Here is a 16,025-nt window from a genome sequence, read left to right as displayed (position 1 = left end):
TGTCTTACAATTTCTTTCTGTAAATAATGGACACTAAAATAAATCATTACTACGATGCAAACAAGGGTAACGATACGAACGTCACACAATCGAAATTTTCTTTAAAAATCTAACTACTGGATGATAACTATTATAGTGGATTTTCCCGACACACACATAACAGCTGTTCCGATTACTGTTATCTAGACTCTACATTCAAAGGTAGGAATTACAGTTTGTTTATGCTAAACTACATAACAATAGGATACTTACTGATAAACCAATCATATCAATGCATTTGAAGTTGAAGTCTAAACTAAAAATACTAACATTCTATGGAAACTACAGCACTAATTATAGGTGGGGACGAGCCAGTTGTTCCAACAGAACGGACATTCTTATACACACATTTCCAAGTGTACAGGCTCTGCTAAGAGTTCCGAGAACTATTGTACTACAACAACTATTTCATCAGGTCAGTTTAATTTTGTTGACAAATCGAGCGTACAAATTAGTATTATTAGGTTAGGTCTATAGAGCTAAACTATGTGAATCACCCAACACTATACAAACTTGCACAGCTAACATTGACTGGACCGCTAGGCCTAATGTGCTGTTTACTATTCAACCGGGCACTAATGTATTCGATAATTATACGGTACCCCTCTCCTACTGGATTTTTCGATTAATTATGTATTTGATTATTTTGCAGAGCACTATGAGTAAGCACCTTAACCCGCGGTATGACACACTGGTCTGTCATTGGACGTGTAAATCAAAAAAAGAGTTGTGTCAGATGGCAACAGTTTTGATAGACACTGTTCTGAACGATCCCTTAAGTTTTCTTCCATCCGGGGAACTTACAAAACATGCCAACAAAGAAATCAAACAGCTTGAGTTGATCCATGATATTCAACCGCAAATAAAAGAAGTAACGGGAGAATTTCGAAGTGTCTTTAAAGAGTGGTCAAAATATCGCTTAGAGGTTATTGAGGAATTGACCAAGTTTATTGGTGAAGTCATAATGGTAGAGACTGGTAAAAATGTAGTGAAAGCCGGTGCTACGATTACCGGTATAATTGGTGGTATCATTGTTATTGGGTCACTTTTGCTTTCCCCCGTGACCGGAGGACTTTTGTTAAATGCTTTCGGACTTAAAGTAACCCTGGCATCCAGTGCAGTTCTTATCGGAGCAGAGATTACAGACGGTGCCTTTACTCACATCCAGAGCAAACGAGTAGCAAGGTTGCTAGAAAAAGATCGTAAACTCACGGAACAAATGGAAACTGCTGTTGAATCCTTGATGACAACCAGTAAACTCTTCAGTGACGCTGTCGATGAGTTTGAAAAAAAGCATCAATGGCCTGGAATAGATTACTTTATCGGAGGGATGTTAAATCTAAAAATGGATTACTCTCGGGCTGAATCAGTCATTGCCGATGTAGGAGAATCTCTTAAAGCAAAACCATTTAAAACGCCATCAAAATTGACCCGTGGTATCTCTGGATTTCTAAACGGGATTTATGTAATTATGGATTCTATAAATTTGATGAAAACTATACAAGACATACAAAATGGATCTAAATCTGACCTACAGGAACATATTACGGCATTGGCAGCAGTACTGATACATGAGCATGAAATATTGCAAAAACAATATGACAGTTTCTAATGAAAGCCTGATCTTGATACCACGAGTACACTGAAATGTAAATTCGGGGTAATTATGCACGTCTCGCAGTATTCTTTTTCAAAGAACAAACTATGAATGAGAACCAAAACGAGAAATAGATAATTAACAGCAAAAAAAGAAATTTAAAAATCAAATCTATCATTTTTGTTACAATTTTGCTTAAGCTTGGTTCCCACTATCGACGCAACGTAACGCAATCTACGCAACGTAACGCAATCTACGCAACGTAACGCAATCTACGCAACGTAAGACAATGCCCTTCTAAAGCGTGGTTCCCACTAGCGACGCAACGCAAGGACGTAACGCAACGCAAGTGAATTGACCAATCACAAGCGATGGCTTATTCGCTTGTGATTGCTAACTGTCTATAACTTCGCTTGTCATTGGTTAAAACGCTTGCGTTGCGTTTACGTCCTTGCGTTACGTTCTAGTGGGAACCAAGCTTAATAATTGTGTGAAATCAAATCTGCGATTGCAGCACTATTGCGTCGTCGGTTCCTATTTGTGATTACGCAATACAGCACTTTCCGTTGCGTTCTAGTGGGAACCACGCTTTTTTCTAGGCCAATTTGCATTTAGATATAATAAATATTGATTATTGTTATCATTTCATCCTATATTGGACGACGATGAAAACATCTTTTATTTTGTAGGTAAATTATTTTGTTTCGAAAAAGAAAGTATTATTCCTTATAAAACCAAATACACGTATTTCTATATATGAATGTTTTGTAAGTAAGTAGTCATTAAGCTCAGTTAATGTTTATGTTTATATATCCCGGATGATTGACCCTTTCTACAGACTTGTCTGCCATACCTACTGCCAGGAGGATAAGTATAAGTAAGTGAAATCTTAATATACAAGAGAGAAATAAAAATATACTGTAGGCTATTTTTCTTTTATAAATTTATATTAAACTACCCTACGTCTACATTATCAGGCTATACATTACTAAATAACATATCGATAAACCTACACTGTGGAAATACAATTGAAAAGTTAATGAGTAACGAACCGGATGAATTTTGTCTCATCAATTCTTTTGGTAAATTCCAACTGTATAATTGCACAATGATTTGATAATCGTGCATTTAGTAAAATGCGCATTGAATTAATGTTCACACTATATTTGTAATCCAGTAATTATTATTAAATGGTTTTGAGTTTGTTTATAATTGTCTTGTATTGTTTTGTCAATGTTCTAAATTGAACAAATATACATTGGTGCGGTCAAAATACGTGTTGTCCTAAAATCTTCAACTTCCAATAAGAACATGTAAAGAATTTATGGAAGAAAATGTGTAACTGGTCAGTAGAGACTAGTTATAATATAACATACTGTACATAATTATGATTGGAATGGAAAAAAAAATAAAAAACGCATTTCTATAAAATAAATCCAAATGTAGTTCAATGTAGACATAAACCGAAATAGAATTATTAGGGTTTTTCCCAAATTACTCTAACAGCGCTATATCAGCAATTTCACAATACAGTATTTTCAGAATGATTAAGTATCAAGAATCTAGATTAGGCCTACTTCATCTATGGGATGGAAAAACCGAAATCTAACAAAATGCGAAAGAAAGAGTGTATATAGTATCAACAATTAATATGATTATATATTGAATTAATAGGAACACATTAATAATGTTGTCTTTCCATGCCTGATTGCATGTGTTGGCCTAATTTTATTTACTTCTACTATTACCTTATGTAGCTCTGACATACCCACCCACCACATCTACGTCAGCAACTCTAAAATACCAGGGTATAAAATTAACCTGTTTAGACTCGTGTCTAGTCGGCAAAACCGTTGGATATAGGATATGTAGCAATAATATATGTACAAATATACATTTGAAGAGATACCGGTATCTCAACAGATCAGTACAACTTGTCAATACACACAGATTAGATAGGCCTACACAAATGAAAAGTTATGAGGATGTACTTTGTTTGATCAATTCTTGTTGTTAAATTCCCACTGCATTTCATAATCGTGCATACTGTAGTAAAATACGATTGAATAGTCTGCACTAGATTTGAAAAACAGTAATTGTTGTTAAACTTTAAATAATATATAAATTTACGACTAGGCCTACTAATATAATTAGTTTCTCAGTGTTATATGGTGGGCATGCACTCCGCGTTTTCTTACAATTACAATGTATAGGCCTAACTGATCAGTAGAGAGTGGTTGATAATATAAACATAATGTACATGGTTGGAATTGTAATGAAATAAAAATACCATGTTATAGTTAATAATAATAAATAATAAATAACATTTATAAAGCGCAAGAGACAAAGGTTTCAAAGCGCTGTGTTTTCCAAGATCTGTGCAAGTAGTAGCGTGTGATTATGCTTCTCTGAAGAGATGAGTTTTGAGTTTAGTTTTAAATGTGATTACAGATTTTGATGAGCGTATTTCGAGGGGTAGAGTGTTCCAGAGTTTTGGGGCTGCGACAGCGAAAGCACGATCACCGTAAAACCGAGTTCTGGAACGGGGTCCAGGTTTTAGAAGAAGTCTGCAGGATGAACGAAGCGAAGAGTTGGTTGACGGAGTAATGATGTCACACATGTAGGCTGGAGCACATCCGTTGATGGCCTTATATGTCAGCAACAGGATTTTAAAACGAATGCGCTGAACTACAGGCAACCAGTGTAAGTCTCGAAAAACGGGAGAAATATGTTCATGTCGTTTAGTGCCAGTGATAAGTCTTGCGGCGGAATTTTGGATTCGTTGAAGAGGAGACAGATAAGAAGCTGGTAGGCCGTACAGAAGCGAGTTATGACAGTCAAGACGAGATGAAACAAAAGCATGAACAAGACGTTCAGTTGATGTTTTGTCAAGGTACTTACGAATCTGGCCGATCTGGTAAATTCCAAAGGAAGCACCACGACAAACATTACGAATGTATTATTTTAAACCGAGGCTGTTGTCTAGTTGGACGCCAAGATTTCTGGCTGAGCTGGAGGTAGAGACACTAGTATCTCCGATATGGACCAAAGGAAATGATGATGCCTCACGGAACTTTGAATGAAAATGGATCATTTCAGTCTTGGAGTCGTTGAACATGAGTTTATTTTGAATGGCCCATGAGCGAACATCAGTGATGCATAATTCAAGGCTGTTAACAGATTCAGAATGATGTGTAGGTTTCATGATTAAATATAGTTGAGTGTCATCTGCATAGATCATATGACGAACTTCCGGGTGGGAATCAATGATGTTGCTGAGTGGTCCAGTGTATAAGATGAAATCGAGTGGACCTTTTACGGATCCCTGCGGTACACCCCAGGGTAGAGCGAACTCATCAGACATCGAATCACCCACAATGATTGCTTGTCTACGATTCTCAAAATATGAAATAAACCATTTCAATGCGGTTCCGCTTATGCCGTATCTTTTCTGAAGACGTTGAAATAATAAATCATGATTGATAGTGTCAAATGCGGCGGAGTAGTCGAGTAGAATAAGTACCGCTTCATTACCTTTGTCTAAAGCAAGTAGTAGATCGTTTGTAACACGTAATAAAGCGGTTTCAGTTGAATGGAAGCGGCGGTAGGCTGATTGGACTTTTGAAAACAGGAAATGTTCATCCATATATGCTTTTATCTGAGCAGTTGCAATTCTTTCCAAGACTTTGAAAAGGAAGGGAAGATTTGCAATTGGTCTATAATTTTGTAGGACGTTGGAGTCGAGATTTTGCTTTTTCAACAGTGGAATAACGAGGGACAATTTAAATGCAGATGGTACAGTACCTGATGACAGCGACATGTTGACGATTTAGTTACGGAGTATTTCTGTACAATAAATCAAATAATGTATTGTTTGAATGAATCAGTATGTATGTCAATGTAGACTTAAACCAAAATAGAGCTATGTGGGATTTTACCCAAATTACTGTACAGTGCTATCAACAATTTCACAACACAGTATTTGCAAAATGACTAAGCTGCAATACATCTCCTCTATGGAAAAACCAAAATCAAAAAATAAATAAATAATTATGCACAAAGGATTTCAAAGAAGAAACATTGTAGTATAATAAATATAGGAATTATAGCAACAAATTAATTACATTATTTATTTCAATGCCCGATGCATATAAAAATAAAAGTCGGTGACAATATCTGTCACCCAATTAAAAGAAAAAATTAGGAGTTAATTTTCGTTAGAATTATTGATTATAGAATTTTAAAGGGCTTTATAAATATTCAAAGTCAAAACGACAAATATGAAAGGGGAGGAGCTTCAAATTATTGTCATAAATCTTAAGTTCAAGAACGTATAGGCATAGTAGGCTTAAATAACATTTTCTTTCTATAGGAAGACCATACTAATACTAAATACTTCCACCACCCGATCTTTGGAGTCGCGTCAATGCAGTTTTGTGGAAATGAATTTTCACAAAACAAATGTTTAAAAATGTTGATGAATAATTTGTACTCCGACAACATTTTACATTTAACATAAATAACCAATCACGTACACGTATTTCAAGTTTGATTCTAAACTAACGGATACTTATAGATAGTAAAAAATAAAGTAAAAATGTATGCGAAGTATCACAAACTATACTGATACTGGTATTATTTTATTGTCCATAGTAATATATAAGTTACTTGCCGATGATTCTAAGGAACTATGTTATAATGGTACTTACGAAAACTCACAACTTAGTTACAGGTGGTGGCGAAGCCACTGAAAATTCATAGATATAATAGGATTAACTTAGCAGAATTCCGTACTCGTTTACAGAAAATCTGTCGGATTCGTTTCTTCAAGTTATTCCTGTTGTTATCATAATTTAATCACTGGTTAGTAGCCTTTAGAGAACATTTATTTTGGTTAAACAATTAGACAATTATTAGTTTTAGAGAAGGTTTTAATTGTTTAAATGCACTAGTTATTTTTATACTACAATAATTGGCATTTGTAATGAGCATACATTATTATTTCGTAAACATAAAAAGGCATTAACTATAGTATAGCGACAAAATCCTGATTTAAAAAGGTTTGGTGTTGAAAATGAATATACTAGATATTAATGCTGACAATGTGACCTTCATAATAGTTAATTAGGCCTACGTGTCAAATGAATCAATTGCACCGTGAACTTAGTATAGAGTGATAGATACACAGTAAATGTTTTTGACTTTTGAACATAAATAGTGATAAGCATATCTAAAATAAACCTAGTAACAAAAACTGTACATGATGTAAAAACCCTGTTGCTGTTTTAGTGGGCCTACGTCATTACATTCAGGATAATCAGCAGTGTCAACAAACCTACTGATAGAATACAAATACTATTTCAATGCTTTATATCTATTGAGATTGGTACACATTAACTCTGACTGATAACGCAGACTAAATATCAGGTCTCATGATTGCAAAACCTCACTTTTCATTTTGCAACGGCCGCATCAATAACTATCGGGAAAACTTGTCTTCTTATTGACGGTAAAAACAGAAAGCTCCGGAATTTGTTTCAGGTAAATTTAAAAAATATTTTCTCCTCTTTCTGTGTCTTGCCTTTGGTGAACGTTGATTTACTATGGCCATGTCTGTCGATTAGCTAAAGTCCTGAAAACATAGTGATAGATATGATCGTTTACATGAATTGGATTCTTTGTTTTCTACTTCTTTTATTTCTAAGTAACTGTTACATGTTTATTTTCTTATATTACATAGCCTATGTAAATACGTGAACGTGATTGGTTGAAACTACCGCTGCGAGGATCGTAAATCGTATATATCCTCGAGTACGATGATATTGACTGAGTAATTTTCGCGTAATTATCGTGTCCCTGTCATAAAACATATAAAATCCAGCAAATTCTCGTGTAAGTGTAATTTTCGTGTGGCAACAACACTCGCGTTTGGCGGTAAATAAATAAAAGTCATCTACTGAGTCTTGAACGCTTCATCCGCTGCGCCACGGAACTTGCTTGAAGAAATTAATCAACTAAACTATTTAAACTATGCATACATAGCGCCCTCATTTGTTATTAGTCCTCCCTAGATGTGATGACAGACCGTTTGTGATTGGTTAATACTCACAGTAGTAACTCGGTACGCGCGCGACGTGGCCGGTGATGATTCGGCTCGAAGAAGACGAATTATTATTTATTCGGCCTACCTGATAATAATTATTATTATCAATGTAGACTTATTGATGGAAATTCTTCTGTTATTATTTAAACGACCTAAGCTAGTTAATATTTTTTTGCCAAGGAATTATCTGTATATTATTCTTCGCAAGGTAAGGTCTAGGCCTAGGCTAGGCAGACTTGTTTACATACAATACAAAAAGGAGGCATAGCCTAGCTACCCGACCAAGCAGATATTCTACTTGATGTTGGCTATGTAATATAAGATATTGCCTTTTACATCGGTAAAATATAAGATTTTACATCTCTCGGGAATGATTATGTTCTCGGGGAATTATATATTTCTCTCAGCTGGCGCTTCGGGAAATATATATTCCCTCGAACATAATATCATTCCCTCGGGGATGTCAAATCTTATAATAATTTAACCTCTAAGCAGTCAATATCTGTATATTATTTTGTCCAATGGATATATAAGTTCGTATACTTTCGTTCAGTACTGGCTGTCTGTTAGCAGTACATCTTCATTTTGTGTGAATGATCTATGTTATGTCCATTACATTTTATAAGAGCATCACTACACCACATGACTATTCTTACTCATTTTACTATCTTACAGAATAAATTTGTTTGAAAATGGCAACAAGCAAATTAAATCAGTTTTTTCAAGTTGTAGATGAGGACTTAGTATGTGCCATTTGCCAGGAAAAGTTTCAGGATCCTAAAAGTCTGCAATGCCTACATAGTTTTTGCTTGTCATGTTTAGAGAACTGGATAAAAACAAACCATGGCAAACTAACATGTCCAATTTGTTGCAAATCACATCCTATTCCAGATGGCGGGCTTAAGAACCTTCCACCAAATGCATTTCTAAACAACATGTTAGAAAACATTGACAAATTTCAAAAGAAAGGTAACATAACATGTGTTTGTGGAGAAACAGAACAGGCAACGCATTACTGTAAAGAATGCAGACATTACTTGTGTTCTGCATGTAGTAAACATCACAAAATGTTGCCAATGTCTTCAAGTCATACGCTACTTTCTGCAGAGGAAATGCAATCAATGACGCCACAACAACTTGTAGCATTAAACCCGCCGTTGTGTTCTACTCACAACAAACCACTAGAGCTATACTGTACAAAATGTAAAGAACCAATATGCATCCACTGTGCAGTAACAGAACATCAAGCAGTGGACCATCATAAAACAATAGACATTGAGAAAGCATTTACATGTTTTAATGAATCTGCACAACAACTGAAATCTGCAGCCCATCATTACAAAGCTAAACTAGAAAATGGACTCAAGGAGCTCACAGAGAATGCTGAACAACTAAAAGAAAGTAAAGAAACAAGTATCAAAGATATTAAAAATCAAGTTCAAGAAACAATACAAATAATCCAGAAAAAAGGAGATGAAATGATAAAAAAAGTTGACACAATTTATGAAAATGAAACGAAAATAAATGATGTAGACATGGAGAAATTAAGGTCAATCACCTCTGAACTAAACACAAATGTGAGTTTCCTTAATCAGTCACTACAGAGTGAACCAGCAACTGCTATGATGTCAAGTGAGACTGCATTGAATACACTGAAAGAACAAATGAATAATTCTGAAGAAATGAAACAAAATGACAATGGACAAATTAACTTCTTTGGAAACAAACATCAAATAGATTTGTTAAACCAACATGACATTGGGACTGTAACTCAGATTAATGTAAAGGTGCCGGAATATGTCATCCAAGGTGAAACACTTGTTGCAAAAATAAAACAAGCACATCAAGTTGGTCCTAATCAACTTACAGCAACATGGGCACATTCAACAGGAGAAACCAACATAAATCTTGTTAAAGAAGATAATGAGTATGTTATAAGAGAAGTATTTGAGACTACAGGATACTGTACATTAAATGTGTATATCAATGGGAAACCAATCAAACAATCACCTTTTACTATCAAAATAGAAAAGAAAGGACTGGTAAATGATTTTAAAATTGATAAGAAGCCTACAGGAGTAGTGAAGTGTGATGATGGTTGCTTGCTGGTTTCATTTATCACAAATGAAATTCACAAATACAAACAATCAGGAGAACGCATCAGCAAGATTACACTACCAGCAGGTGTGAAAGTTTACAGAATGTACAAAATGAAGAATAATAACATAGCATTCAGTGATAGGGGTAATAAATGCATTAAACTATGTGATATGAATGGTCATGTGATCAAATCAATTGGTAAGGATGTATTGAAATACCCAATAGGTATTCACATAGATGAGGCAACACACGTTATTTATGTAGCAGAATGGAACACTGGATGTGTGTTCATGTTTGACATCAATAGTGGTAAGGAACTGATGAAGATAGGATCACAGGAAAAAGTACAATATGGATACTTGGATGTAACACTTACACAATCTGGAAAAGTGCTTGTAGCAGATTGGGGAAATAGTCAAATTGTATTATATGATAATGAAGACAAGTCATTTAAAGTAATTATCAATAAAGGTGATAAAGATGGCATGGTGATGTATCCACAAGGAGTTGTAGTTGATGAGGATGACAACATCATTGTAGCAAGTCACTACAAACTACAACTATTCAGTAGTGATGGACATTTTATCAAAAGAATTGATCAGAAAAAAGATAGAATTAATGGTCCATTTCAGTTGTGTATCATTTCATCAAACCCACGTAGAATTGCTGTAACTAATTATGAAGACAGCAAAATTAAAATATTTAACTACTAAAGTTGCCCACAATTAAATGACATGAATGAATTATTCATTTAATATTGGGAGTTTTACCTAAACTTTTTTCTACAAATATTTCTTTTGCATTTTTTTGATATAGAGTATTTTTATGTACACAGAACATGGTATTTACTATGAAAAAATGTTTAGATTCGTTGAATTCTTTGAACATCAAAAGTATGAAATGAACAGACGGAACTTTTTATTTAAGAAAAAAAATGTTTATTAAAGATCAGAAAATAGTTAGTTAGATCACAGAGAAATAGTATAGTTACGTTGTTATTGCATTGTTTTAGATACAACCTTTAAGTAATTACTTTCTTGGAATTAGGTAGTATATTCATAGTCATTTATTTTCCAGAAGACATATAATACATATAATACAATCAAAATACAAACACAAGAAAACTAACACCAGTCTGGCGGATTGTAGAAAAGTGACGAAGTCACTATGTTAGTACTCTCCAGGTTAATTTATCCAGTAATACAAGAAATCTCTGAGATTATAGTAACTGTAAGATAGATATGGTACATATTAAGGTGTGAGTAGGCCAATACAAAGTACCAGAAAAATGGAAATAAATGGTTTTATAAGCTTACTAATAATGTTTGTTGAGCCTGATTGCGTAAGACCCAGTTGCTAGGACTCCAGACGACATTGCCAAAAGTGCTCCATCTGCTTGACTATGTCCCTGAAAGATTCAAATGATTTAAAAAGCTAATAAAGAATGTATTGTAAGAAAGTACGAGTACAAAACAATATGATGAACCCATGGAAGGATCCAATTTACCATTTTACACACTATCTCAACCACATAGTGTACTTATTTTATACCTGCAATGGTAACAAGATGTGACCTACTCCAATCTCAACCACATATATGAATGTTACGCTTGAATGCACTTTTGTTATGTGACTTTTGATACATCTCAAGAAATTCTAATTGACATTTTCTAATTTCTCTCACGACAGCTAATTCAACTTGATTGCAATGGGAATTATTTAAGTACTGTACTTATATTACTGTATATCTTTTCAATATTTAAACAATAAGAAATAGACTGTGCTTGATAATATCGAGAATTGGCAATCAGCAACAGTAAATCAACACATTTCATGTCCACACCAAATGTTGCAATTGATTATATTTTTATAGGAATTTGGTATGAAATAATATTTAATATCTAGATATGTAAACACAATAAACAAAGAAATTATTTGTACATCCTACCAACAAAATCAACAGTATGGCGATCTAAAAAACCTTTGCATGGAAAAAAGTCTTAAATGTAGTATTTTGCACAGTATATTTATTGAACATGGTATTTGCAAAAAAATTACAAAATTAATTATTTCTGTAACTTGTCAAACAATAATGTTCAATTTTTTTTTCAGACTGTCAAGACATTTCCTTAGATATCTTTCTGGATAAAGTTTGTAAAGTGTGCAATATCTTTCTCTTATCGGCTTCGTAATTTATCAATTGTTTTCTTCCTCATCATCTGTTTGCTTATTTCTCTAGCATGGTGTGAATTTAGAATTAACAAATGTTAGTTGAGTTGAAAAAGGCCTTGAAGCATGAATGAAATGTATTATTTAAACCTGCCTAAATAACATTTTTAGTACTCCAGTTCCTGCTGGTCTCTATTGATCTAAACAATATAAAGTACAATACTGTACCTACATAAATACTGTATTGATAAAATGTTTGATTATAATATAAATACAGGACAGATGAAATCGGTCGCCCTTAAAATCGGTCGCGTTTTATTTTGGCAGCGATAAAATCAATGGTGACTACTTCTTCGCATGCAGCTAAAGTAAAATGACGTCCCGTGGCACTTAGAGGGTTAAAGTGGGTCGTCGCAGAGTCTCATGCATATTAATGAAGCAAACTTGATGAGAGTGTTTTCCACCCCACCACACACGCGACGCGAGATTTATGGAAACCGAGCCGGCCGGCCATCATCGACTGACGATCATGTTGTTGACAATTAAAATCACGGCATATTCAACAACAAAATATAATTTTTGTCACTGCTGAGGAAAATAAATAATATATTTAATTTTAACATAACATGAAAGCCTAGATACTTCCAGTGCGAATAAAAAATAATAATAATGTACAGTATTTTAGTATGTTATTTCAGATGCTGCAAGACATGAGACCCGAAATAGGCTAGGCCTAGTGGCAGCACAGTGCATACCTAGCTAGTGGGCGGGGAGTGTAGTTAGCTAGTAAGCTGGGTAATGTTTCGTACACCTGCGATGAAATAAAAATTCAATGTCATTTAAAATTGAGGGCGCCAAACAGAAAATTTACGAGATCGAATACAGGTTGAAAAAAGAAATTAAATAAAAAAGATGGTAAATGTGCTCTCCCTGCCTCAGCACTAAGGCCCTGCCACAGCCTTTTGGGGTCGTTTCCACCACATCACCAGATGCATTGATGTTGTCGCCTCATGATGTGTGGTGGAAAGGGGGACGTATGATCTGTGAACCCCAAACACAGTGGCTCGCATAGCCTTAACTCTATTCCACCGACCAGCGTGGGAATCGAACCCACGACATACGTGTGTTAACACGACGCTCAGACGACTGAGCTAACTGATCATTTTGGTTATAGCAAGGTTAATAGGATATTAATGACGTAATGATGAATTACATAATACACGTATAAATAGACTATTATCAGCTGTTCCGTCATGAACTTTGTGGCTTAACGGGTAATGCCCAGTTTTGAGTGCTATCGGCTGGGGTTCGAACCTCTACGGATATTTTTTTTTTTTTAATATTGGGTTTTTTTAAAGAGAGATTTGTGACACTGTATTGTCGAACATGTATGGTACCATACCGGTAGGTATTCAAATATGCTTAATCGATGTAAAATACTTTTAAAATAATAATTCATCAATTCTCATCTTTTATTATCCTGTAAAAACTTTTATTACAATTCCTTGGAAGTCATTCTAAGAAATAATACATCATCTGAAACCTGTAATAATTGTATATTACACACTTTCTGTATGAGTAGGTTTAAGCGTATACACACATTCTCACGTGCATGTCATTGCGTACACATTATGAAGACGTGTCACATCAACTTACGGCTATTCACAATCTTATCGACCTGCACATTCAATGTGTATACTTTTTGTATAAACGCACCGTCACTGCGTACGTATACGCCCATGAATGACAGCCTCGTTATGAAGACGTGTCACATGACAAACGTAATAAATATTCAAAAATATTCCACTAATCAACTTAAGGCTATCCACAGTCTATTGGCCTGCATAGTCAATGTCCGACCTTTTAATAGAACGCAGCCAATGCGCACACATTATATTGACCGCCTCCGCCGTTGTTATGCAAATGAGTTTGTGCAGTTGTATTGTGGAAGATGACTGTTAGTCATTTGCGGTCAACATGCCACACTGTTAAATTTTGGTTTTGTTCATCTTTATTAGAAATTCAAATAATGTAAAGAAACAATTTTACGAGCGGAAACTTATACAGCTTCCCTCCTTTAATTTGCAAAAGTAATCTCGAAAAGAACCCCATGTGGAAAAGAAGCCTATCCGTTGAAAGAAGCGCACTTAAGAGTACTAAAAACATGAAGGAGCACATGGGCTTATTTTCGAGGTTTTATGGTAGTCTATTTAATGGAAAAATGAATGTGTTTCTGATTTTAAAAACGGTCCATTAATTCATGCTTAGTCCTGACATTTTCAACCCTCCAAATAACTCTCTTTCACAATAGAAAAAAAAAAGTATCCGTAGAGGTTCGAACCCAATCTCGAGAGAGCTAATAGTACACAAAACTGAGCAGCATTACCAGTTACGCCAAAAAGTATACATGAATGAAAAGCTGATAATAGTCTATTTATACGTGTATTACGTAATTCATCATTACGTCATAAATATCATATAAACCTTGTTAAAACCAAAATGACCAGTTAGCTCAGTCGCCTGAGCGTCGTGTCAACAACACGTATGTCGTGGGTGGAATAGAGTTAAAGGTATGCGACCAACTGTGTGACAACATCAATGCATCTGGTGATGTGCTGGAAACGACCCCAAAAGACTGTGGCATCTTTTTTTTTTTTTTATGTTATGTTTATCGCTCTCAATATATGGCTCTGCTGTTGTGGCGATCTCTACACACTGCCCTCTCTCTGCAGGTTCCTTTTAAAAATGAAAATAATAAAGTCACCCCCATAAAATATTATGAAAATTATATTTATATTATTGTTACATAAAGCACATTGTCATTTTAATAAGTGTTATTAGGAACAAATAATATGCATTATAATATGTTTACCTAGGTTTAAATTTATTTCACAAATACACGAATTCTGAATTTTAATTTTAAAAATACAGAGGGTGTGTGTTTAAAGAATGGATTTATATAAATGCCATTGTGGCGCAGCCATTTTTGCATCCGGTATCATGTCATCTTGGTTCTTTTTGGTGACGTCATTTTACTTTAGCTGCATGCGAAGAAGTAGTCACCAAAATCAACATCCGGTATTTTGTATGGTGCGCCACTAGAGCTTTAATTTTCTAGAGGGGACATAATAATAATAATAATAATAATAATAAATTAATATCACGTACGTACGTGTTATTTAATAGGTACATACGTGTTAATATTACGTACGTACGTATTATTATTACGTAAGTACGTACTATTAACACGTACGTACGTATTAAATAAATATTACGTACGTACACGTAATAATAATACGTACGTACGTGTTATACGTACGTGTTATTATCACGTACGTAAATAACATGTACGTACGTGATATTAATTTGTTTTAATTATTATTATGTTCCTTCTAGGGCTTCGTAAGTATAACTTACCTAGAGTAAAAAATATTCCTTAAAACGTGTAGTAGTTTGAACACAGAAACATAAATATTAGAAAATAACTAAAAGGCAAATATTTGTTGACATTCTATGTTATATAGAGGGAGCACTTTTGTTATACACAAGAAAGACTTTAACCCAGACACATTTGGGTTTTAGAAAAAATGCAATTAAAAAAACAACAAAGAGTTTATCTGCTATGAATTGCTTGTTATTTGAGCAGAAACACTCCATGTACTTAAGATGAGTTGGTATTACTATGCCATTGTTTTGTAAATCGAACAACACTAACCTAATTGTAAAGAAATTTCCGTCTGTCTGTGTCCAATCATTAGGCCTACATCCATAAACCAGAACGGTGCAACACTGCAAGATTAATATATATTATTTATAACATATAGACAATATAAGAAATTTAAACACTTTAAAAAAAGACAAACCTACACACAAGATATTCTCCATAAACAATCTCATATCATCTGGTCAACTGTACACTTCCTGTACGTCCAGACCAAGAGCTTCATTTTTTCCTGTCATCAAAGTCATAAACCCATGTATGATTTCACTGTATACAAGTGTTCCTCATGTTATTAT

At 34.4% G+C, this 16,025-nt stretch overlaps 2 protein-coding genes across 2 annotated transcripts; both read left to right on the top strand.

Annotated features, from left to right (window-relative positions):
* Positions 1-322: 322 nt before the first annotated feature.
* LOC144839597 (uncharacterized) lies at positions 323-2,848 on the top strand. Its single transcript, XM_078695029.1, has 2 exons — positions 323-454; positions 692-2,848. The coding sequence occupies exon 2, from the start codon at positions 698-700 to the stop codon at positions 1,649-1,651; it is 954 nt and encodes a 317-aa protein (XP_078551155.1). The 5' UTR covers positions 323-454; positions 692-697; the 3' UTR covers positions 1,652-2,848.
* A 5,583-nt stretch (positions 2,849-8,431) lies between these two features.
* Positions 8,432-10,552, top strand: LOC144839339 (E3 ubiquitin-protein ligase TRIM45-like). Its single transcript, XM_078694654.1, has one exon. It carries the CDS (start codon positions 8,432-8,434, stop codon positions 10,550-10,552), a length of 2,121 nt encoding a protein of 706 aa, XP_078550780.1.
* The last annotated feature ends 5,473 nt before the right edge of the window (positions 10,553-16,025 follow it).

Source organism: Antedon bifida, chromosome 4, assembly GCF_963402885.1.
Source record: "Antedon bifida chromosome 4, ecAntBifi1.1, whole genome shotgun sequence".
NCBI lineage: Eukaryota > Metazoa > Echinodermata > Crinoidea > Comatulida > Antedonidae > Antedon > Antedon bifida.
The sequence above is the reverse complement of the archived record's forward strand: the minus strand, read 5'-3'. Positions and strand labels throughout refer to the sequence as shown.